At 35.0% G+C, this 27717-nt stretch overlaps 1 protein-coding gene across 3 annotated transcripts in view; it reads right to left on the bottom strand.

Annotated features, from left to right (window-relative positions):
- The window catches only part of Atac2 (Ada2a-containing complex component 2), a 215939-nt gene that overhangs the window by 71395 nt on the left and 116827 nt on the right, over positions 1-27717 (bottom strand). For all 3 annotated transcript variants that reach the window (XM_090410264.1, XM_090410261.1, XM_090410263.1), the window contains exons 8-9: positions 18531-18798; positions 4664-4784 (exon numbers count right to left, since the gene is read on the bottom strand). In XM_090410264.1, the coding sequence (XP_090266390.1) occupies positions 4664-4784; positions 18531-18798 (389 nt within the window). The remainder of the gene's footprint in view (positions 1-4663; positions 4785-18530; positions 18799-27717) is intronic.

Here is a 27717-nt window from a genome sequence, read left to right as displayed (position 1 = left end):
AATCTTATGCTAAAGATATTGGCCGTCATCATCATCATCAAATTCCTGACATGTACCTTCAAGGGGTGTACAGGATATGATAGTACTACATATCATATCCTGTACAGGATATGATAGTACTACATGAAAAATTTACATCGTTACTAACTTCCTATCTACAATTTTCCTCCAAATCAGTCTATTACTTGTCAAGACTCCAATATTATCAGATCTTATATTTCTATCGTCTAAGGCACATCGTACCGTATCAATCCACCTATATCTTGGTCTTCCTCTGGGTCGTTTTCCTGCCAATCTGGCAGAGAACACTTGTTTTGCTAATCTTTCTTTGCTCATTTCTGTTTAAGTGACCATACCACATGAGATTAGCTCTGCTAACACATTCCTGGATGCCGACAATGTCAAGTTCTTTCCTAATATCCTCTTTTTTAATTATGCTATTGCCATTGATGCCATCTGTTAATGCCTCTAATCTTTCTCAGGACTCTCATATCTGTGGTTTCTAGTCTTTGGTCAAGTGTTTTACTTCTGACCCAGCTCTCAGATCCATAAGTTAAAACTGATTTGAACACTGTCTTGTATAATTTCTTATAATGTTCCGACTAATTTCTCTCTTATTCCATATGAATTTATTCAATTGACTTCCTACCATACCAGCTTTGTGGATTCTGTTGTGTATTTCCATATTTAATTTACCATCTTCACTAAAAATCGTGCCTAAGTAGCTGAAATGTATTACTTGTTCCACAGGCTCTCCATTCACAACAAAGTTGACATTTTCAATGATTCTGCCTATTTTCATTGTCTTTGTCTTTTTATTGCTGACCTTCATACCATATCTATTACAACATTTATTCAATTTAGTCAGGGAATCTTGCAAACTTGTAGCGGATTTATTCAGAAGTATAACATCATCCGCATAAAGCAAAGAGCTGACATTAACATCTCCAATTCTGATATCATGTTTAATACCACTTTCCTTAATAATGTGATCCATATAGATAATGAATAACAGAGGGGATAACGTTCATGCTAGTCTCACACCAGTTTTAACATTAAACCACCTTCCTGTACTTCCTTCAATTCTAACTGCTGACTTACAACTCAAATAAAGACTAAGTATCGCTTGGTATAATGCCCCATTGACACTTTGTACTGAATAGCTCCTCTCTTGGCACCTTGTCATATGCCTTTTCCAGATTGACAAAACTTAAATACAGATCTTTGTTATATTCCCATGCTTTCTCGACTATTTGTCGAAAAGTGAAGATCTGATACTGACAGCCTCTATTTGGCCTGAATCCAGCTTGTTCTTCACCAAGCTTTTCTTCCACAATTCTTCTCAACCGTTTCTGAAGTATACGTGCATAGATCTTGCCAGGAACACTCATTAGGGAAATACCTCTGTAATTCTCACATTCAGTTTTATTTCCCTTTTTATATATGGGCACTATTAGAGCTCTACTCCAATCATTGGAAATTCGTCCCTCTGTCCAGGCTTTCTGAACTATGCAGTTCGCCACTGTAAGATTTTTATATTACCGTACTTCAGCATTTCTGGTCGAATATCATCTACTCCTGCTGCCTTTCCACATTTCAAGCCTTTCATGGCTTTTTCTACTTAGTATGGATATGTATTCCTAACTATGTTGTTGAGTGTTTATTACCACTGTTATCACTGCTTGTTTCATTTAGCAATTTTTCGAAGTAGTTACTCCATACTTCAAGGATATCTTTTTCTCCAGTTTTCATGTCACCTTTATCATCTCTAACTCCTTTTACAGCACTCTTTCCTCCATTCCTAAGCTTCTTCAACAACCTCCAGAATATCTTACCACCTTCTTGATATTTATTTTCTATGTTCTTGCCAAAGTCCTCCCATGACTTTTGTTTAGCTAGTTTTACACACTGTTTAGCTTTCTTATATTTGTCTCTGTATTCTCTAAGAGCACAAGCTGACTTATTTGCCAGGATCTTTTGATATGCTTTCTTCTTTTGCTTCACTGCCTCTTTAACTTCCTGTATCCACCATGGAGTTCTAATTTTTCTATCCTTGCAGACAACTTCACCACATGCCTCTTTGGCTGAATCAATCAAGGATTTCTTCAAGGTTTGGTTCCTGTTCTCAAACTCTTTCATTTTTCCTATAATAATCTTTGTGTATTTTAGTCTACAGTTCACATCTGAGAGCTGCTCAACTTCAATATGAAATTCAATTTTATCCTTTTCAAGACTAAATAGTGATCACTTCCAATTTCAAATCCTCTGTAAATTCTGGTGTCCTGCACCGGGGAGAAAACATCACTATCAACAATAACATAGTCAATGAGACTTTTCTTATTCCTAGCCTCTTCTCTCCATGTGAATTTGTGCACATTTTTATGTTGGAACATGGTGTTAGTAATAACCAGTCCATGTCCTGAGCAGAAATCCAACAGATATTTGCCATTATTATTAGCTTTGCTCTTTTCTCCAAATTTTCCCAAAATATTTTTGTATGTCTGACAATCATTTCCTACTCTGCTATTCAGATCCCCAACAAGGACCAACTTTTCGTTTTTCAATGTGTCAGTTGCTTTTTCTAAAGCATCAAAAAATTCCTCCACTTCTACTTTAGTAGAACCTTCTGTGGGACCATAGGCACAAATAACTTTATCCAATTCTGCTTCCACTTCATAATGGACTTGGATGATTCTAAGTGTATCATTACTCAAAGAAAAATCCAGTTTCTTGGATTCTTCTATGGCTTCTTATTTCTCCTCAAATTTTTGCACTGACAATCTTGGTAAAAAATCTTACTTCCATTCCAAACATGCAGTGTTTCCCTCTTGATTTTTCACCAGAAAGAGATCAGCAAAATTTTTGTCCAAACTGGATAAAGTCTTCTAGTCCAGATGGTATTTCTCTAATAGTTCTGAAAAGGTGTGTTCTAGAATTGACACCTATTTTACATGACATTTTTATTCTCTTGTGTTCTGCTGTTCAAACTATATCAGATGACTTTTCTTGAATAGTTCTAAATTTTGTGGTTCAGAGATGACTCTTGTTAAATGTTGCATTTTTATTTTCTTGTATTCTACTGGTATCAATTCAGCAACTGGTAAATTAACCCATATTCAGCCCATTCCTAAACAGAGATGACATCTCTTTATCTTCAAATTACATCCCAATTTTCTTTTTCACTTTATTCCATTTCACTCCATTTTCCAAAGTAATGGAGAAAATCCCTGCTTATATATTTAGACTCACAGGAAATGAGTACGGAATAACTCTCGAAGATTCAGCAGGACAAACCCACATAAACAGTCTCTGGTTTGCAGATGATGTATTGATTGATTAACATTCAAACTGCCCAAAACCACTTAGATAATTTATGTAAAAATGCAGCACTATATGGGTTGGCAGCCAATAGCAGCAAAACTAAAAAGAACAGAAGAAAAGGAAATATTAGTCTAAACGACCATATCCTTGAAGACCAAATGATTCCTGCATCGATATTCTAACTAACATAGTTAAAGGAAAATATGAAGCTCTTCAATTCCATAAAAATCTAACTGATAGATGGAAATCCAATCTCATTACCACAAATACTAAATCATCTGTGCAAAACCACCAGTTGAGAAACATTTATATCTGGCCCAGACATGGAACATTACTATTCAATGATCAGTTAATATCATCAATAGTTTTGGGACAACAAGTCTTTGCACAATACTAGGATATACATGGCAAGATCACATTCCTAATACTGTCATTCTTGAAGAAAGAATGACAGGCTGAGAAATCTGCTGTAAAGCAGATTTCTCAGCCTGTCAGAAATGAGCAGATAATACTCATTTTACAAACCCTGCAGTATACAAACATTCCAAGCATCAAGACTTTCTACAACTGGTAATTTAAATTAAAAATAATCTCCATACCATTCAGTTGCAGTACTATCAAAATGCAGTCTTGCTTTCTTTCTTTCTACAAAAATAATTTCAACTTGCCTTCCCTTACCTTCAGTAATACAGAAATTAATGGACAGAATTAGATCTCCCTCTCTCTCCTTGGTCAGACATTTGCCTTTAACCTTTCTTGACATATATACATCACATCAACAGTTCCTCAGTCTCTAAAAAACTAGGCATCCTTTTCTGCTGAAGTTGCCACTTTTCATTTATTCAACTATTAACTCTATACAAAACCCAAAACCTGTCCTAAAAATTCTTGACAGCTCAAGGAGGGCAATTTGGCTGATAAATTATCCCTTTCTCTCACTGACTCGTGGTTCAACCATCTCACAGTCTGTTTCGACTATGTGTCTTTTCTGCAGAAAAGATTTTGACAAACACTGCTGCATTGAAATGGCATCCACCATTCCCATTTGGCCTGTTAAAACATAAGCAGTAGCTATTCAACTTCTCTTTTCAGTGCAAATGCATAGAACCTACTGCTCCTCTTCCTATTTTTCTTTCTCTTTCTATTTTTCATGTCTCCTGAGGAAGGCTATTCCAGAGAAGAAAAAATGGCCAGGTGATTTAAAAACATCCACAAACTTGATGTCTTGACAGTCCAACAAGAAAGGGTTCAGCTGAGATAAAGTAAATGCCTGTAGCCAGCTAAGAAATAAATAGAAAAAAATTAAAAATTAATAGCACAGAAGCCCTGACATAGCACTTACCTTACGTACAAGAAGCTTACGTTGCAAACGTCTAGCCTCTGGATTCTTTCCTATTACTTTAGATTGCTTTTCCAGCTTTTTTATTAACTGCAGCTCTTCATAAGGACTCATCAATATACATCTGAAAGGATAAAAATCAAATTATATCAAAAAGGAATAATTACATTAATTATCACTAAACATAAGATATATTTCTTGAACAATATAAAGCAGAGTGATAAGGACAACATTCAAACTGGAATTTTAGACAATAAGGTTTATTACTGTCTCTAGTCCTAATGAACAACACCAGTAATATAAAAAACATATGAATTGAGTCATGGGGGAAAAAAAAAAAAAGATTTTTCAGAAAGAAACTAACACTTGTGTTTTGTAAAATTTGGAGGAAAAAAAACAAAAAACTAATCATTTTGTTACACACCTGTTGGATTTCTGATCTCATCATGCATTAATAACTATTAGTGCTATGTACCTACTGCATAAAGAAAAGCATACATTTTCTTTATATTGGTGAAATTTTCAACTTCTGAATATTCCAAGATACCCAGTATATAGGGGATTCAAAATATGAAGTAATCTATTGGATTCTAAAAAGAAGGAAGAGTATCAGAGAGAAAAGAAAAACATGTGAAAAAGTTTTTCTCTAGTTAATAATAAGTTCACATACACCATTTTTGAAGAGAGAATGTTTCTTGATCAAGGAGCACTGGTATTAATTATACCAATTTGAGAAGGAGAAATATTAATCTCCAAAAAGAACTGTTGGAAATGTAGGAAAACTTATTTGAATTTTAAAAACAAATTGGATTTATTTAAAAATGGTGAATATATGATGAGCATACCAGCTGATGATTCATGGAAATATTTCCTCTCCTCCTCTATTTCCAGTGACAGTAGATGAATGGTGCTTGATGCCTGATCACGCATTTAGCAATGAAGAGAAGTTTCAGTTCATCAGAAATGGTTCAGAATATTTTAAACATCAGTAACGTTTTTTTTGTAGCATTAAAAAAGCTGCAAAAAAAGGATCATAAGGTCAAGAAATGAAACAAACCTTTGTGGGAAGGAATAAATGTAAGCTAAGAAATAGATCATGTGACTGGCATTGTTATTTCTATTTCCTGTACTGTTCATAAAGCACAGTAAAAATCATTTTTACTCCTTCAACTTCAAATTTGGCTGATTCGAAGCCATCTTAAAAGTTATAAAACCATATGAAAAAGAACAACCATCTGAAAACCTGCTTTAATTAAACAGAATTGCATTTTCTGATATTGAGTACATCAGAAAATGCAATAGACAGTATAGAGCACATCTACTAAAAACTTAAGGAATGCCAATGGAAGTTATAGAATAGAATTGTGTTGTGGACCCTATTATGAAAAGTTTTACATTAAAGTGGTATTCTGTAATTTTTTAAGTTGAATTTTTGTAACCAAGAGTTATTATTTTGTTCACATAGTAAAGAATATAACAGTGCTTGAAAATGCAACAACCAGAAAAATGTGTGAACACTTCTTTTAATGGGAATAAAATATATTCAAAAAACAGATAATAGTGGAGCACAATATACAGCTTCTCCCACTCAAATGCCAACCTCATCTTCTCGTGAGGCTGGCACCCCTCACCCAAGAGTAGGAAATGAAACTCCCACCAGGCACATAGGAACATTTTGGGATAATTTGGAGAAAAGAGCAAAGCTTGGCTGCTCGGTTAGCCTAGTGTAGTGATGGTGAACCTTTTTACTCAGGTGTGTCAAACATCTTTTTTTTTTAAATATGCAACGTCAATGTGCAAGTGGCACATTGACGTTGTTAATGTGCCACTTGCATACATGCATTATAAATTTAACTACATAATCATAGATGGTGACTTATACATATCATATTAGGCTATTTATTTAATAGGACATTGATATAAAATATATGAATTCATATTATACAATTAATTTAATAAAGCAAAATTACAAACTTACATTACATTTAATGACTTTTCTGTTGCTGAGTACTGGTAGAAAGTTGCTTTATAGAAGGGCTATAGTGTGTACATTTTAATGCTACACAGGCAGCGCTCAAATCATTGCTCAATCTATAATATCATATGACTATGCAGAAATTATAATGATTAAGAAAGAAAATGTAAACTTAAAATGCGTTTATAGGCTAGTTATAAAATAAAATAGAAATAGGCTAACTATAAAATATAATTCTTTCAATGAACCGAAACCTACCTTCGCCTTAACTGAGAGCGATCTCACACGATTTATCACAGTTTTTTCATCAGAATACCAACATCTTTCAACATCCAAGGTGTGTCACCTGAAACCCTCAAGTGTGTCAGTGCTGACACGTGTGTCATAGGTTCGCCATCACTGGCCTAGTGGCTGTGAGCTTTGCAACCATATGCCTGGGGAAGGAGTGTCCTAGGTTCGATTATCATCAGTGACATGAAGAGCTGAAGGATCTTCCTCAGCCATAGCCAAGTTACCCGGTCTTGAGCATGGACAGTAGGATTTTTTCCTCAGTTTATCCTGGGGTTTTTCATCCCACAAAGAAGGCAAACCAGCCTTGAGAACTCAACACTATAGGACATAGGATACACCAGGCGTAGGGCTGACCCCTTTATCCTGAACAGTTTGAGGTCCGATGATTAATAAACCCTTGATACTCATGACTTATTTTTCACGGTATTAACAACACCACAAACACTTTTATCAACAAAGATGTTTTATTAACGCTAATATTTCGCTGATTTTCAACTCAGCATCATCAGAGCACAACACACATGTAAACGCGACAGTGAGTGAGTGAAACAATATATTTGCAAAAGACAAAAGATCTAAAGATCTTTTGCAATTATATTGTTTCACTCACTCACTGTCGCGTTTACATGTGTGTTGTGCTCTGATGATGCTGAGTTGAAAATCAGCGAAATATTAGCGTTAATAAAACATCTTTGTTGATAAAAGTGTTTGTGGTGTTGTTAATACCGTGAAAAATAAGTCATGAATAACCATTAACGCCTAAGCTTATCTGTTAGATTAAACCCTTGATACCACAAGGTAAAAGAGGGTAAAAGGAAGATGAGATGAGATGAGTAAAGCTAATAATAATGGTAAGTATTTACTGGACTTCTACTCAGGACACGGACTAGCCATTACTAACACCATGTTTCAACATAAAGAGGTGCACAAGTTCACGTGGAGAGAAGACACAAGAAATAAGAAAAGCTTCATTGACTATGTCATTGTTGATAGTATATCATCATGCTCCTTCAGGATACAAGAGTGTACATAGGATTTGAAATTGGAAGTAACCATAACTTAGTACCAAGCAGGAATAAAATGGATATTACACTGAAAAGAACAGTATATAAGAAAGTTTTAAAAATAATTTAAGTTGAGCAGCTTTTACAAGTAAATTGTAAGCTCGACTATACAAATATTATTGAAGAAAATTTGAAGAAGTTTTCAAACAAGAACTGAACTTTGGAGTGTAAATGGCAAGCTCTGAAGAAGACATTGATTGATTCAGCTAGGGAGGTATGTGGTGAAGTTGTCATCAAGGATAGAAAAATAAGAACACCATGGTGGACACAAGAAGTTAAAGAAGTACTCCTGGAAAAGAAGAAAGCATACCAAAAGTTCCTAGCAAATAAGTCAGCAGATGCCTTAAAAGAATACAGAGAAAAATGTAAGAGCTAAGCTATGTGTACTATACAAAAGTCATGGGAAGACTTTGGTAAGAATATCAAGAAGGTGGCAAAATGTTTCTAAAGGTTACTGAAATGGAAAAAAAGAGTACTGTAAAAGGAATCAAAGATGATAAAGTGAGATGAAAACTGAAGATAAGGATATCCTAGATGTCTGGAGTAATTACTTTTAAAGACTGTTAAACAAACTAAGCAGTGACAGAACCATACTAGAAAAGTTTCAAGAGGAATGCAAAGATGATTACATATCAATACTTGAGGTAGAAAAAGTCATCAAAGTTTAAAATATGGAAAGGCAGCTGGAGTAGAGCAGAAATTATTAGACCAGAAATGCTTGAGTATGGAGGTATAACAATTTGGCAGTGGCAACGCTACATAATTCAGAGGATCTGGTTAGAAGGTTGAATTCCCAATGATTGGAGTAGAGCTCTCATAGTATCCATCTATAAAAAAAGGGAATAAAGCTGAATGTGAGAATTATTACAGAGGAATTTCTCTACTGAGTGTTCCTGATAAGATTTATACAACTCCTTGAAAAGTGGTTGAGAAAGATTGTAGAAGAGAAACTTGGAGAAAGAGATAGGTTCACATCAAATGGAGGTTGTCAAGATCAGATTAAGACTGTGCTTCCCAAACTGTGGGCTGTGGCCCCCCCTTAGGGGCCATGAAATAATGAAAACAAATTTAAAACATTTTAAGACTAAGTAGATATTTTTTTTTATCTTAAAAGAAATGTATTTAATTTTTATTATTTATTATTTCTTTTTTGTTATTTTTTTATATTTTAATGAAAAAAATCACATTGCTGTTGGTTCACAAATTTTGCTTCCTGCATATTTCAGTGCTTAGTGAATATTAGACTTATTAAATTTCTTTTATGTTTTTAATTCTTACTTTGTTTATTACTAATCGTTTTACATTTCATGTGCTTATACTGCAAATGTGTATGTAAGATGCTAAAAATGTAACATTTGCATTTGATTTTTGCAATATTCGCTGTGTATGTTTTGTATTGAATATAAATACAATAAATATTATAATAATATATGTCTGTATAATTTTTTATACAGACATATATTATTTCAATATATGTCTGTATAAAAAATGGAAATATTTTAATTTTTCCAAAGGGGTCTTTACATGCAAAAGTTTGGGAAGTACTGGATTAAGACATACAGTTGAGAAATTGTGAGAACATGACAAGGATCTGTACTTAAGTGTTGTAGATCTGGAAAAAAAATATGACAAGGTGCCCAGAGAAAAGCTTTTCAAAACACTACAATTATATGGTGTGAATGGAACATTTTGCTCTGTATAATGAGTTATCGGTCAGCAGTCAGAAATGAAGGCAATACAGGAAGATGGTTTGATGTAAATCAGGGATAAGACAAGTATGCATATTATCTCCACTCTTATTCATCATTTATATAGATCGCATTATGAAAGAAAGTGGCATTAGGCCTGATATTACAATGGTAGATGTCAAACTTAGCTATTTGCTTTATGATGATGACAACCCCTAAACATATCTAATACAAATCTCCAGGATTCTCTAACTAAATTGAATAACAGCTGTAACAAATGTGCCATGAAAATCAGCAATAAAAAGACCAAAACTATGAAAATAGGCATGAGCATAGAAAACTTTAGCTGCATTCTGAATGGAGATCCTAGAGAACAAGTAAAATATTTCAGCTATTTAGGCACAGTTTTTTTTAGTGAGGATGGCAGGTTTAAATCTGGAAATAGACAACAGAATAAGCAAAGCTCGTAGCAAGCTAAATAAATTTATCTGGAATAAGAGAGAAATTAATCAAAACACCAAACTAATAGTATGCAAAACAGTGGTATTTAAACCAGTTTTAAGTTATGCATCTGAGAGCAAAGTTAGAATTCAAGCACTTATCAAAGATAAGAGACCACAAATATGTGGGTTCTGAGAAAAATTAGGGGAGTGAACTATTGGCATTACAATGGCAGAACCTTTTGAAAAATGAAGATATTAGAAAGAAACTTAACATTATTAGCATTCAAGAATGCATCAGTAGAGCTATCATCAGTGGTATGGCCACTCAAATAGAATGGGTGAAGAAAGGTTAGCAAAACATGTGTTTGATGCCAAGATGATCAGAAAGAGACCGAGAGGAAGACCAAAGTCTAGGTGGATTGATTTTCGGTCAGAAGTACCTTAGAAGGACGGAATGTTAGATAATATGACAATATTAGAATGCTGACAACTAATTTGATGAAAATTGTGGATGGATAGGAGATAGGAAAAAGAAAAGTCTCATTGACTATGTTATTGTTGATAGCAATGTTTTCTCACTAGTGCAGGACACTAGAGTGTCCAGAGGATTTGAAATTGGAGCTGATCACCATTTAGTCTTGAGCAGGATAAAATTGAATTTCATATTCAAAAGAAGAACATGTAAGGAAATTTTAAAGCAAATAAAAGTTGGGCAGCTCTCAGATGTAGACTAAAATACATACACATTATTCAAGAAAAATTGAGTTTTAGAAAAGGACTCAAATCTTAAAGATTTAGTGGCAAGCCCTGACGAAAACACTGACTGATTTATCATCATCATCAAATTCCTGCCATGTACCCTCAAGGGGTGTACAGGATATGACAGTACTACATGAAAAAATTACATCATTACTAACTTCCTATCTACAATTTTCCTCCAAATCAGTCTGTTACTTGTCAAGACTCCAACATTATCAGATCTTATATTTCTATCGTCTAAGGCACTTTGTACCGTATCAATCCACCTATATCTTGGTCTTCCTCTGGGTCGTTTTCCTGCCAACCTGGCAGAGAACACTTGTTTTGCTAATCTTTCCTCTCCCATTCTATTTAAGTGATCATACCATCTGAGATTAGCTCTGCTAATGCATTCCTGGATGCTGACAATGTCAAGTTCTTTCCTAATATCCTCATTTTTAATATGATATTGCCATTGATGCCATCTGTTCACGCCTCTAATCTTTCTCAGGACTCTCATATCTGCGGTCTCTAGTCTTTGGTCAAGTGTTTTACTTCTGACCCAGCTCTCAGATCCATAAGTTAAAATTGGTTTGAACACAGTCTTGTATACAGCTAATTTAGTGTTCCGACTAATTTCTTTCTTATTCCATATGAATTTATTCAATTGACTTTCCACGATACCAGCTTTGCTGATTCTGTTGTCTATTTCTATATTTAGTTTACCATCTTCAGTAAAAATTGTGCCTAAGTAGCTGAAATGTTTTACTTCTTCCACAGGTTCTCCATTCACAACACAGTTGACATTTTCAATGATTCTGCCTATTTTCATTGTCTTTGTCTTTTTATTGCTGACCTTCATACCATATCTATTACAACAGCTATTCAATTTAGTCAGAGAATCTTGCAGACTTGTAGCGGATTTATTTAGAAGTATAACATCATCCGCATAAAGCAAAGAGCTGACAATAACATCTCCAATTTTGATATCAGGTTTAATACCACATTCCTTCATAATGTGATCCATATAGATAATGAATAACAGAGGGGATAATGTACATCCTTGTCTCACACCAGATTTAACATTAAACCATCTTCCTGTACTTCCTTCAATTCTAACTGCTGACTCACAACTCAAATAAAGACTAAGTATTGCTTGATATAATGCCCCATTGACACCATGTAACTGCAGCGTATTGAATAGCTTCTCTCTTGGCACCTTGTCACATGCCTTTTCCAAATCGACAAAACTTAAATACAGATCTTTGTTATATTCCCATGCTTTCTCGACTATTTGTCGTAAAGTGAAGATCTGATCCTGACAGCCTCTATTTGGCCTGAATCCAGCTTGTTCTTCACCAAGCTTTTCTTCCACAATTCTTCTCAACCGTTTCTCAAGTATACTTGCATAGATCTTGCCAGGAACACTCAGTAAGGAAATACCTCTGTAATTCTCACATTCAGTTTTATTTCCCTTTTTATATATGGGTACTATGAGAGCTCTACTCCAATCATCGGGAATTCGTCCCTCTGTCCAGGCTTTCTGAACTATGCAGTGCAGCCACTGTAACACTCTTATACCACCATACTTCAGCATTTCTGGTCGAATATCATCTACTCCTGCTGCCTTTCCACATTTCAAGCCTTTGATGGCTTTTTCTACTTCAAGTATGGATATGTATTCCTGACTGCATGCCTGGTCAGTGTTTTTTATCATTGTGCTGTCATCACTGCTTGTTTCATTTAGCAGTTTTTCAAAGTAATTACTCCATACTTCAAGGATATCTTTTTCTCCTGTTTTCATTTCACCTTTATCATCTCTATTTCCTTTTACAGCACTCTTTCCTCCATTCCTAAGCTTCTTCAACAACCTCCAGAATATTTTGCCACCTTCTTGATATTTATTTTCTATATTCTTGCCAAAGTCCTCCCATGACTTTTGTTTAGCTAGTTTTACACACTGTTTAGCTTTCTTACATTTGTCTCTGTATTCTGTAAGAGTAAAAGCTGAATTATTTGCCAGGAACTTTTGATATGCTTTCTTCTTTTCCTTCACTGCCTCTTTAACTTCCTGTGTCCACCAGGGAGTTCTGATTTTTTTTATCCTTGCACACAACCTCACCACAAGCCTCTCTGGCAGAATCAATCAATGTTTCCTTCAGAGTTTGCCACTGAATCTCCAAGGTTTGATTCCTGTTCTCAAACTCTTTCATTTTCTTTTCAATAATATTTCTGTATTTTAGTCTACAGTTCACATCTGAGAGCTGCTCAACTTTTATTCGCTTTAAGACTTTCTTACATGTTATTCTTTTCAATATGAAATTCAATTTTATCCTGCTCAAGACTAAATAGTGATCACTTCCAATTTCAAATCCTCTGTACACTCTGGTGTCCTGCACCAGGGAGAAAACATCACTATCAACAATAACATAGTCAATGAGACTTTTCTTATTCCTAGCCTCTTCTCTCCATGTGAATTTGTGCACATTTTTATGTTGGAACATGGTGTTAGTAATAACCAGTCCATGTCCTGAGCAGAAATCCAACAGATATTTGCCATTATTATTAGCTTTGCTCTTTTCTCCAAATTTTCCCAAAATATTTTTGTATGTCTCACAATCATTTCCTACTCTACTATTTAGATCCCCAACAGGGACCAACTTTTCCTTTTTCATTGTGTCAGTTTCTTTTTCTAAAGCCTCAAAAAATTCCTCCACTTCTACCTTAGTAGAACCTTCTGTGGGACCATAGGCACAAATAAGTCTCATTGTCCAGTTCCCCATTCTAATATTTGCCCACATTACTCTACTTGAGACTGACTGCCATTCAAGAAGATTAGCCTCATATTTTGTGTTGAATACTATGGCTACTCCTTCTTTTCCCTGACTGATTTAAAGGATAGAAAAATCAGAACTCTGTGGTGGACAAAGGAAGTTCAAGAGGCACTAAAGAAAAAGAAGAAAGCATATTGGAAGTTCCTGTTGAATAAGTCAGCTTGTGCTCTTAGAGAATACAGAGACAAATGTAAGAAAGCTAAACACTGTGTAACACTAGCTAAACAAAAATCATTGGAAGACTTTGGCAAGAACATAGAAAATAAATATCAGGAAGATGGCAAGATATTCTGAAGGCTGCTGAAAAAACTCAGAAATGGAGGAAAGTTCTGTAAAAGGAATTAGAAATGATAAAGGCGACATGAAAACTGGGGAAAAATATATCCTTGATGTATGGAGCAATTACTTTGAAAAACTGCTAAATGAAACAATCAGTGACAGCACAGTGGTAAAAAACACTCAACAGAATTAGAATTGTAAGATGCTTTCCAGATTCACAAGGAGTACTGTGCATTTGATACTTTACATAAAATTCTATAAAAATGAACAAACTCAGCTTTAAGAGCGTAGGTAGGAGTCGGGTTCATGATAAGTAAATACAATCGATACTTGAAAAAAGACAATTTAATGAAGAAAGCATTCATTTTTTACAATGTCAATGGGCAACTTGGCAATGTTTTTCCTTGACCAGCTAATCAATGTTGGAAGTCGCTATGCACAGAGTATTCTCGAGATTTGGTCTGTAATCTGAGTTCTTGTCTTGGACTTCATTCTGGAGAACTGCTCACATAAGTATGTGCTTCTTAACAAAGCACACATCTTCAAAGCATGCCAGTGAAGATTAGGTAATACATCCTTAAAAATGTAGTCTTTGTAAAATGTAAGCAAGGGCACATTGAATAATTTTTCTCTCAAAGAAAAGTTGTTTTGGAGTTCAAGCAGATCCATTTGTACTGAGCTTGGCATTTCGGCAGCAATGACACTGATTGGTATTGAAAATAAATCTAAAGAAGATTGTTGGTTACAAAAATCACTAAATCTCTCTTAGAACTCGCTTTGCAACATGGCTAATTTTGTAACATATTCATCAAGAGATGAACAGTTGGACTCAGCGAGAAGCTGAAAATGAGTTAAGTCTTTTTTTGTGAGTTGTGCTTCCCAAAGTCTGAGCTTGGCCACAAAAGCTTTGATGTGATCAAAGCTTTTGTGGTAAGAGTATGCATCAGTTGATCTTTGGATTGTAGCACGTATTTAAGTCATTCATATGCAACAAGATGTCGGTCACAAAGGCAAAGTCTGTCATCCACTTCGGATCGTTAAAGTCCGCAATCAGATTCCCCTTGGTTTGCATGAACTGCTGTATTTCGCTCCTTAAGTCAAAGACGCTTTTAAGAATCTTCCCTCTGCTCAACCAACACAAATCACTATAATAAACCACATCGCCGTAATCTGTTTTGCACTCTTGAATCAAAAACTCTTGGAATTGACGATGATTCAATCCTCCTGTCCTAATAATGTTGATGACAGTCACAATAACTTTCATGACATTCTCAAATCCAATAGTTTTCAAGCACAAATTCTCCTGGTGGTTTCAACAGTGGACGAAATCTTTTCTTTCTAGTTCTGGTTCTTTCCGTAGCAGTGCAACAAACCCTTCGTTCTTTCCCACCATAGAAGGGGCACCATCAGTTACCATACCCTAGAGGTTGGTTAAGCTGAGGTCGAAATGCTGGAGCGTTTTCTTGGCGGCTTCAAGAATATCAGTGCCTTTCATCGTTCCCTTCATAGGTACGAGAGCTAGCAGTTCTTCTGTCACATTGAATAAACCACATCGTGGCATTGATCAATGCCACGGACAAAAATAGCCAGTTGTGCTGTATCCTTCACATCAATGCTCTCATCTAAAGCAAGTGAATATGACACAAATTTGGACGACCATTTTTTTAAAGTTCCTTCAATGTCGTTGGCAAGTTCTTCGACACATCATGCTATAGTTACCTCAAACAAACTCGGTTTTTTAAACTTTTTCCACACTTCCTTATTATTTGGGCACAGAATATCCCCAGCAGCAATGAGACATTCTTTCACAAACTCGCCGTCCAAGAAGTCTTTTGATTTTTTAGCAATTTTTTCATCTATTACATAACTTACTTTTGATGCACGCTTCGCTCTCTTCCCTCTGCCTTTTAAACGTACCCTTCTGGCATTTTAAATAAATTTGGAGACAGTTCACTTTGTCCACACGAAGCCGCCCTTGAGGGTGATTGAAATTGGATGCATGCTTTGTCTCATAGTGCCGTTATATATTGTATTCTTTTGATACAGACACTGACTCACGACAAATTAAACACACTGGGTTATCGTCGATCGGCACAAAAAAGTACAAATTGGTCCACTTTCATTAAAAAACCCGACAAGAATCACTGGATTTATGCTTTTTACTCTTAGACGCCATAGCAATGGAAGGTGAATGAACCCAAAAAATGATCCAAAATGGCCGTGTAATGGTTATTATCCACTGAATGTCTCACACTAATGAAAAGAGTCCAGCAATATAAAACCACAATAGGCTATGGCTGACACGACGAACCTGCGTGTGCTTATACACGAATATCACACTGTTCATGACTGACTGACTGTGGATGAGATCCTCTTGTATTTATATGAAAATAACGAAGTATCGAGAACCTTTGAGATCTATCTGAAAGGCACTAGACAGCGCACTTGAACGAACTACTGCTTCAGCCATCTACCTGCAATGTTAGTACTAGTACTTAAGTACCGCTTGGCGCTGGTAGATGGCTGAAGAAGCATGTCTATTTAATATTTATTTTTAAAGGATTTTATATAAAGTATCAAATGCACAGTGCTCCTCGTGAATCTGGAAAGCATCTTACAATTCTAAATACCACAATATAGCATAGTGGCCAGCTGGCTTCACTGAAATTATTTTTTATTTAATTGCATTTTAATGTTAAGTAGTTATTTTTTCCAAAATGGCCAGCAGGCCACGGCAAAGAGCTCTGCAGCCATGCACTGAAGACCCCTGCATTATGGGAAGGGCCACCACCCAGACCTTCGTATAAGTAAAGGGTTTTCTCCAAAAACTAGGTGATCCTCTAACCTAAATGAGTGATCTAAAGGATCATTTTAACTCATTAACTCTTGATCAATTAAAGATACTCAACAGTGGCTCACTCAGTGACAGGCATACCCTATCACCAAATAAAACTGCTCATCTCCCAGGAAAAAGCATGCACCAAAGGACCCCAATAAAGGCTGCATCAGTAGAAGCTATACCAAAGGCAAGCATCTAATGGAATGTCATGATTGACATCACCTCAGCAGTCCACAGAAAACCACATCAGTGGGAGCCAGACCCAGAAAAGATACCAAATTTGAAGTAATGCAGAAGTCACATATTTCTCATACACACAAAGTGAAAAAGTGTAACACCTTATTATTAAAATACTCTGGATTACATCTAGTTGTTGTTGTTTCACTTGGTTATAAATTAAATTAAAGATGCCAAGAAATTATATTCTTGTTTAATCCTTTATCTGAGTGTATGCAAACAAGGTTTGCACATGAAGTAACTTCATGATTATTTGTTTACAGAAAATACATGCCTTCTGCATTGATTTAATCTTTGTACTTCCCTGGGTCTAGCTCCTGATCACTGCATTCTGAAATGCTTGACTATAACATGGCTTCTACTGACATAGCCTTGATCAGGGGGGGGGGGGGGCTTTGGTGATTGCTTTGCCCTAGGAGATGAATGTTTCTTGCTTGAATGCTTGCAGAAGCTTTTATTTGGCTCAAGGGGCTTTTGCAGATGCTGTCTGGTGGAACTTCCAAGCATCCTAGAGTAATCTGAAGAATTACCTAGTTTTGGAGACCATTCTCTGTACTTATACAGTGAAAGTCTGGGTAGTGACCCTTCCCATAATGCTTTTGCATTACAATATTGAGGCAACTGATTAAAGTTAACAGCCTCTACATGCAAGTTAGCTGAGAAGATACTTCATGCAAAGATACTTATAACAAACTCACTCACTATAAGCATGAACTAAAATATCATGATTGAAGTTCCATAAGCACAATACTATACTAAAGAAACTCATTATAGCAAATTATCCACTATAACAAATTATTGTATATTATCTATGAGTTTGCTACATGAGAGTTAATGGTACAACACTGAAAGTGAGCCCACCAGCCAAACCAATTCTGGTAGGGCTATCCAGAAACATCTCTAGCTGAAACAAAGGCAAAAGCAGTGCATGCATGCCACTACTACTCCCCCCCCACACACACACACACTTCTAATGTCCCCAGGTCACACTACACTACAACAGGATGTTAGATGCCAATGATGGTGGTATGCAAAAAGAAAAAAAAAAAAAAAAAACACTTAGGAGAAGTAGAGAAAGAACATAGGAAATATAGAAAAAAAAACTAAATGAAAATGTACCAGCACCATCACTGGAAGGTCCACCAAGTGACCCACAGAGAGATCTTTACTTGTGACAGATGAACTGAAGATCATAACTGATAGAAATCAATCACCCGGTTTAGTGACTTACAATTAAAGAAGTTGCTGAAATTATGCTGATCTCAGAAAATCAACATAATCAAGTAGTTCTGTCTCATTCTTCAAAGCTCAGATATCAGAACATATTTTCCTGCATTTTTTACCATAAAAGTTCAACAGACATTGCTTTATTAACGTTAGGATTTGTCCAATAACTATAATCACTGTGTATGACACCCTAAATAAAAACAAATACTAATCAGCAAATTTTATCATTCAATAAGGAAAGTATCATAATATTACTTTGGTTTAAATTCTTCGTTATTCTTTCGTTCGGCCATTTCTTTTGCAACTGCTTTCTGTTTTCTAGCCTCGTGTGGTTTTTTAGCAACGAAATTAATCTTGCTATCATCATCATCATCATTATCACTAACTTCTAGACTGCTATTTCTGCTTGTGATACACTCAGATTGCCCATCATCAGCAGCAGCAGTTTCTTTTTCATTTTGATCATCAACAATAAGACAAGATTCCTCTGTGTCCATTTCAGATTCTTCTTCTGGATCAACTCCTTTAAAAAAATTATAAAGAAGATCATAATTCAAATAGATACTATTAAAACTGCAGTCAAAAGATATATTGTATTGTCTTCACTAATATTCTAAAATGTTTTAGAATATTAGTGAATAATGCAACTAAATTTTTTTGAATAAATACAGCTCTTAACTGGAAAGTAAAAAAAAAAAAAAAATCATAGTAAAGGATAAGTAGTTGCCTTATATTTATGAATCACTTATATTTTAATCTATAATATGAATCGACTCTCTCTCTCTTCTAAACTAGCAGAATGGTTTAGAACTAGCATAACCTTTCTTACAAAACACAAATTCCACTACTAAATAATTCTCTTTAATAAATATCTTTATCTCCAACATAATTCGTAATGTTATTCCTGAATATACAGACCTTATAATGTTCTGGTCTCCTTCATTAATCTAAACAATTGATTATGATCTGCTCAGCCTTCTTTATTCTTTTGGTTAATAATTTTTGTTCGGTATACCAGGTATATAACTTTCAGTTTACATGTACTCATCTATTTTCATTTTTATTATTTTTTTCACCTTTTGATTTTTGCTCTAATTCTATATTTAATTCAATGTTTACCAAAATGGACTAAAAATGGGACTCTAGATATAGCCTTTATATATAGCCTCAAGTGAACCAAGAGTCAGAATGCACAACTTGTAGCTTCTAATTGGGCTAAACCTTGGAATTCTAAAATGCTGATGGAATTTATATCCAGACAAACAATATGAATGTATGATGAACTTTAGTCCATCTGCAGCAATCAAATCCTTTACTAACAGATTCTTGATACTGAACATGGTGGAGTATTTTTGTCCAAATCAAATCCACCAAATTACCAGGATTGCAAAATTTCTTATTTTATAATATAATCATCATCATCAAATTCCTGCCATGTACCTTCAAGGGGTGTACAGGATATGATAGTACTACATGAAAAAAATTACATCATTACTAACTTACTATCTACCATTTCCTCCAAATCAGTCTGTTACTTGTCAAGACTCCAACATTATCAGATCTTATATTTCTATCGTCTAAGGCACTTTGTACCGTATCAATCCACCTATAGCTTGGTCTTCCTCTGGGCCATTTTGCCAACCCTCTGGGTTGTTTTGCTAATCTTTCTTCCCATTCTGTTTAAGTGACCATACCACCTGAGATTAGCTCTGCTAATGCATTCCTGGATGCTGACAATGTCGAGTTCTTTCCTAATATCCTCGTTTTTAATATGATATTGCTATTGATGCCATCTGTTCATGCCTATAATCTTTCTCAGGACTCTCATATCTGTGGTCTCTAGTCTTTGGTCAAGTGTTTTATTTCTGACCCAGCTCTCTCAGATCCATAAGATAAAACTGGTTTGAACACTGTCTTGTATACAGCTAATTTAGTATTCTGACTAATTTCTCTCTTATTCCATATGAATTTATTCAATTGACTTCCCACCATACACCAGCTTTGCCGATTCTGTTGTCTATTTCTATATTTAATTTACCCTCTTCACTAAAAATCGTGCCTAAGTAGCTAAAATGTTTTACTTGTTCCACAGGTTCTCCATTCACAACACAGTTGACATTTTCAATGATTCTGTCTATTTTCATTGTCTTTGTCTTTTTAATGCTGACCTTCATACCATATCTATTACAACAGTTATTCAATTTAGTCAGAGAATCTTGCAGACTTGTAGAGGATTTATTTAGAAGTATAACATCATCCGCATAAAGCAAAGAGCTGACATTAACATCTCCAAATTTGATATCATATTTAATACCACTTTCCTTCATAATGTGATCCATATAGATAATGAATAACAGAGGGGATAATGTACGTCCTTGTCTCACACCAGATTAACTCTTGATCATTAAACCATCTTCCTGCACTTTCTTCAATTCTAACTGCTTACTTACAACTCAAATAACGACTAAGTATTGCTTGATATAATGCCCCATTGACACCATATAACTGCAGCGCATTGAATAGCTTCTCTCTTGGCACCTTGTCATATGCCTTTTCCAAATCAACAAAACTTAAATACAGATCTTTGTTATATTCCCATGCTGTCTCGACTATTTGTCGTAAAGTGAAGATCTGATCCTGACAGCCTCTATTTGGCCTGAATCTATGGAAGAAAAGCTTGTTCTTCACCAAGCTTTTCTTCCACAATTCTTCTCAACCGTTTCTCAAGTATACTTGCATAGATCTTCTCAGGAACACTCATTAGGGAAATACCTCTGTAATTCTCACATTCAGTTTTATTTCCCTTTTTTATATATGGGTACTATGAGAGCTCTACTCCAATCATCGGGAATTCGTCCCTCTGTCCAGGCTTTCGGAACTATGCAGTGCAGCCACTGTAACACTCTTATACCACCATACTTCAGCATTTCTGGTCGAATATCATCTACTTCTGCTGCCTTTCCACATTTCAAGTCTTTGATGGCTTTTTCTACTTCAAGTATGGATATGTATTTCTGACTGCATGCCTGGTCAGTGTTTTTTACCACTGTGCTGTCATCACTGCTTGTTTCATTTAGCAGGTTTTCAAAGTAATTACTCCATACTTCAAGGATATCTGTTTCTCCTGTTTTCATGTCACCTTTATCATCTCTAACTCCTTTTACAACACTCTTTTCTCCATTCTTAAGCTTCTTCAACAACCTCCAGAATATTTTGCCACCTTCTTGATATTTATTTTCTATGTTCTTGCCAAAGTCCTCCCATGACTTTTGTTTAGCTAGTTTTACACACTGTTTAGCTTTCTTATATTTGTCTCTGTATTCTCTAAGAGCACAAGCTGACTTATTTGCCAGGAACTTTTGATATGCTTTCTTCTTTTCCTTCACTGCCTCTTTAACTTCCTGTTGTCCATGGAGTTCTAATTTTTCTATCCTTACAGACAACCTCACCACATGCCTCTCTAGCTGAATCAACCAAGGCTTTTTTCAAGGCTTGCCACAGAATCTCCAAGGTTTGATTCCTGTTCTCAAACTCTTTCATTTTTTCTTCAATAATCTTTGTGTATTTTAGTCTACAGTTCACATCTGAGAGCTGCTCAACTTTTATTTGCTTTAAAACTTTCTTACATGTTATTTTTTTTCAATATGAAATTCAATTTTATCCTGCTCAAGACTAAATAGTGATCACTTCCAATTTCAAATCCTCTGTACACTCTAGTGTCCTGCACCAGGGAGAAAACATCACTATCAACAATAATATAGTCAATGAGACTTTCTTATTCCTTGCCTCTTCTCTCCATGTGAATTTGTGCACATTCTTATGTTGGAACATGGTGTTAGTAATAACCAGTCCATGTCCTGAGCAGAAATGCAACAGATATTTGCCATTATTATTAGCTTTGTTCTTTTCTCCAAATTTTCCAAATTATTATAATATAATAATAGTTATAATAATTTATTTTATAATAATAGTTATAATAATAAGCTATATTTTGACTAATATAAAATTATAAATAGGCTGCCATATTTTATAGCCAAATGTAAAAAAGAAGCTTCAGTTATGAACTTTACCAGAGACTTCTGAGAATAAAACCTTTGGCCATTGGGGAGTTGCCTTTGTATGCATTATTTAAATGACAGGAGCTCTGCCCAAGAGTCTGTATGTTCACCTTTTATTAGTGCTTAAACTAGGTTTCACTGGCCTGACAGTTGTTTCGAACTGCTGGTTCTCATCAGAAACCAGAAAAAAAAGCCTAAAGAGAGCAAAAGCCTTATTTTAATACCATACTAATCCTATATCAGAAAAGTAAATTTATCATGAGTTAAATATTGAAGTCTGTAACTAGATGTGTTACAGAAATATACAAACATTTATAATACCTTGAAAAAAACAGTTGAACACAGGCAAAGGAAACTAGAATTTATTAAACAGTCCTATATACTTTGCTCACTGTAACATGAGCATCATTCAGAGAGAGAGAGAGAGTGCAAAAGAATTGGTGACAACATTCAAAATATGAACACAAGAATGAGTCAAACAGCATGAGTATGCTTCCTTTTCACAGGTCTCAGTCACAGATGAATAAACAGAAGAAGATGCTATTCATGTTCCAGAGAACCAGGTATAGTTGTGTAATTTAAAATTAGTTAAAAAATTAATTAATTAAATAAATAAATAATTTTATGAACAATTTATGGCAATTAATTCCTAAAACTTGAGGATAGGTATGCAGTTAGTTTAATTAAGATTACGGCAATGATACAAGGTTTTCATTCCAAAAAATAGATCATGAAATTTAAATCTACCATAATGCAAAATCTTTGTCTGATCCCAAAGAACTGTGTTTAGTTTTGATGGCATGAAAAATAAGGCCTAAACCTTCTGAGTCTAGAAATCTTATGTAATCTTGGTATTCTTGGATTCTGATCTTAGCAGAATGGCCAACCTGTCTGAAACAACAAAGATGACAAGAACTGGGTACCTGATAAACATCAGTTTAGGATAGCAGAGCAAAGAATGATTCCCATTGCTTTGTTTAACCACCACCTGGTTCTGTACATGACAAATGGGTTAGATATGCTAACCACTCGGCCAACCAGGCTGGCAATCATATTTATCATACTTATTCTTAAATTCATTCACACTGCTTGCACTCGCAACATCCAATGGCAATCCATTAAAATCAAGCACCACCCTATGAGAGAAAAATCTAGCCCTCACCTTCTTAGCGGCATTCATTCTCAGTTGCTTTCTTGTCCTTTTCCCCACCCTTCATAAAATGAAAAATTCCATCAAATAAAATCCTGTAAGATCCTTTCAGAAATTTGTAAGTCTCAATATCACCTCTCTTTCTCCTGTTTGCTAGTATCTGCAGTCTACAAATTCTCAATCTGTCTTCATAATCTGTATTCCTCTGATATCATTTTTAACACTGCTTTGCACTCACTCCACTACATCAGAATCACAGAAACAGGAGACCAGACATGCGCACAATAGTCTAAGTGAGGTCTTATGATAACTGTCAGATTTTAGGGAAAGACAACGTATACTAAAATATTAATTAAAACTTTTAATTAATACTGCCTATATTTTGGTAATGTTACATTACCATCATCAGGGAACACAAAATAATGATATGTGCACACAGGCACTAACACTAAACAAATATGGTTGAAGAAAACAACTGAAGTCGGTCCTAGAGTATCCAGCAACTGATACCATTCTGCTAAACTCAGTATATTCCTCAGTTTTTCATAATTTCCTGCTTTGCAGTTCAGCATGTAACCTTTGCTGAATGGAACATTCATAAACTTTGTCACTTCCCAAGTGAGTACCACATGATCACTGTCACCAACCAGAAGCAGAATAGTTACGCCTTTCATTGAAAGGCCCTCTGACAATATAATAAAATCTAGCACTCTTTGACCTCGAGTTCTTTCTGTCGCATGTTGCTTGTTGTCCTGCAACAGCTGAATAAATTCATTTTCATTCTTCTCCTGAGATTCTACCGCTACCACTCAATATTTCGATAATTAAAAATTTATTCAGCTGACTTCCTACAATAGCAGCTCTACTAATTCTGTCATTTCCAAATTTAATTTACCATCTTCACTAAATATTGTACCTAAATAGCTCAAATGTTTTACTTCTTCTATAGGTTCACCATTCAGGATACAGATGTTTTCAATGTTTCATGGTCTGTCTTTTTGTTGCTGATTTTCATACCAAATTTATTACAACAGTTATCCATATGTATGCAGTTAGCATCTGAATAAAGTAAAAAGCTAAGATTATTATCACCAATTTTGATATCAGATTTAATACCACTTTCTTTCATAATGTGATCCATATAGATAATGAATAACAGCAGAGATAATGTACACCCTTGATGCACACCTGATTTTACTTCAAACTATCTTCCTATACCTCCATCAATTCTAAATGCTGACTTACAGTTTAAATAGAGACTATGTATTGCTTGATATAAAGTTCCTTACACCATATAACTAGCATTTTGAACAGCTATTCTCTTGGCATCTTGTCATATTCCTTTTTCAGATCATAAACACTTAAATACAAATCCTTGTTATATTCCCAAGTTTTCTCAACTATTTATCTTAAAGTGAAAATCTGATATTGTCAACCTCTATTTGGCCTGAATCCAGCTTGTTCTTCACCAAGCTTCCCTTCTGCAATTTTTCTTAGACATTTCTCAAATATACTTGCATAAATTGTACCAGGAACACTCATTAGGGAAATACCTCTGTAATTCTCACATTGTTTTATTTCCCTTTTTATAGATGGGTAGTATGAGAGCTCTGCTCCAATCCTCTGACCAGATTTTCTGAATTATACAGTGCAGCCACTGTAAAACTTTTATACCTCCATATTTGAGCATTTCTGGCAAAATTTCATCTACTCCAGCTGCCTTTCCACATTTCAGGTTTTTATGACCTTTTCTATTTCAAGTATGGATATGTATTCTTGACTGCATTCCCGTTGGGAGTTTTCTACCATCATGCTGATACTGCGTTTCATTTATCAGTCGCTCAAAGTAATTACTCCAGACATCTAGAATATCATTATGTTCAGTTTTCCTGTGACCTTTATCATCTTTCATTCATTTTACAATATTTTTTCCTCCATTTCTAAGCTTTTTCAACAGCCTCCAGCATATTTTGCCACCTGCCTGATATCTATTTTAATGTTCTTACCAAAGGCGTCCCATGATTTTTGTTTAGCTAGTTTAGCTCAGTGCTTTGCTTTCTTACAGTTTTCTCTGTATTCTCTAAGAACAAAGGTTGACTCACTTTCCAGGAACTTTTGACATGCTTTCTTCTTTTCCTTCACTGTATCTAACTTCTTGAGTTCACCATAGAGTTCTGATTTTTCTATCCTTACAGACAACCTTACCACATACCTCTCTACTGAATTAATCAATCTGAAAAAATCAAGGATTTGCCATTGAATCTCCAAGGTTTGGTTCTTGTTTTCAAATTCTTTGATTTTTTTCCCTTCAATTAGGTTGTGTATTTGAGTCTACAGTTCACCTGAAAGCTACTCAACTTTGATTCATTTTAAAACTTTCTTACACACTCTTCTTTTCGATATGAAATTCAATTTTATCCTGCTCAAAACTAAATTGTGATCACTTCCCATTTCAAATCCTCTGTATAATCTTGTGTCACAGTGGGAAAACATTGCTATCAACTAAAACAGTCAATGAGACTTGAGACTTTTCTTATTTCTTGCATCTTCTCTTTGAATTTGTGCGCATGGCATTAGTAATAACTAATCCATATCCTGAACAGAAATCCAGCAGGTATTTATCATTGTTATAAGCTTTGTGCTTTTCTCCAAATTTTGCCAAAAACATTTCTGCATTTCTTAATTATTTCCTACTCTGCTGTTTAGATCTCCAACAAGGACCAACTTTTCCTTTTTTGTTGTGTCAGTTGCTTTCTCTAAAGCCTCAAAAAAATTCCTCCACTTCTACCTTAGTAGAACCTTCTGTGGGACCATAGGCACAAATAAGTCTCATTGTCTAGTTCCCCATTCTGATATTTGCCCACATCACTCTACTTGAAATTGCTTGCCATTCAAGAAGATTAGCCTCATATTTAGTGTTGAATACTATATTACTCCTTTTCCATGATTATTACTGCCTGAATATAACATTTTGTATTTAGTGCTTAGAAAGATTTCACCAATTCTTGTCTTTTTTTTTTTGTTGTTTTGTTTCAGTCACCCCTATTTTGTCGATCTTGTACTTATCCAATTCTTCGCCATTCAGGCTTCTTATGTTGATAGTACCAATCTTGAACTCTGGTGATGTTGAGTTGTGATGTGTTTCAGGATATTTTCCAGTAGCTGGTTGTTCATCATTCACACTGGTTCCCTGGCAAAAAGCAATGGGAGACTTGTTTAATCAGGCGAAGCCTCAGCATCGCCTTCGACATCCTGGGTTGAAATTCTGTCATGTTGTATCCTCATTTTGCATTGTGGTTTAAGCCAACAAGAATAAAATTGGATGTACTAAACCTCAACTTGCCAGCCCATCCCATTCATTCAGTATCCAGGTAGATATCTAATTGGGTGCACTACGAAAAGGTGAAGACTGGACATTAGATCAGAAGCCCTGGTCGGTTCTCTGCATTCCTTTAATGGCTATGAGTAGGTCTCCTCTCATTATTGAGTTTTATTGTTTTTGTCTTCATATGTTGTTGTGTATGTGCTACTAAATATATATCATCTGCAAAATCCAGGTCATGTAGCTGTTCTATTAAATTCCAGTGTATTCCTTGTGTTTTTTCATGGCATTTCTCATAACCCAATCTACAATAATAAGAAATATTGTTGGGGAGAGAATGCAGCCTTGTCTAACTCTCCTGTTGTAATTTCAAACTTTCCTGAAAGTTCTCCATTTTGTATGATTTATTTTATATTTTTCATAATTTTTTTTTTAAACTATGTTGATAATTTTACATGATATACCATAATAGGAATTAATTTCCATACTGCTTCTCTGTCAATGCTGTCAAAAGCTTTTTTGAAATCAACAAAGTTGATATAGACTTGACTGCCATTCTATTATTATTCTTAGTGTTGCTATTTGACCTATATGTGACCAGTTGGTTCTAATCCTGCTTGTGTTTCTCGTAGCTTTTGGTCTATTTCTTTTTTTTTTTTCTTTCTAATATTATTTTTGTTGGTATTTTACTTGTATTTAATAATGATATTCTTCTCTAATTATTGCAATCAGTCAAATCTCCTTTTTTGGTATTTTGATCAGTAACCCAATATTCCATTCATCTGACCATTATTCTTACATCCATATTTGGTTAAGAAATGGATAGAGCATATTCACCATTAAATCTATATCTACTTTTAATTGTTCATTTAGTATACCATTATAGCAGCTGCTTTTCCATCTTTACATTCT

The sequence above is a fragment of the Typopeltis vanoorti genome, chromosome 20, assembly GCF_054136105.1.
Source record: "Typopeltis vanoorti isolate ZY-2024b chromosome 20, IOZ_Tvanoo_1.0, whole genome shotgun sequence".
Lineage (NCBI taxonomy): Eukaryota > Metazoa > Arthropoda > Arachnida > Uropygi > Thelyphonidae > Typopeltis > Typopeltis vanoorti.
This window is presented reverse-complemented; position numbering and strand designations above follow the sequence as displayed.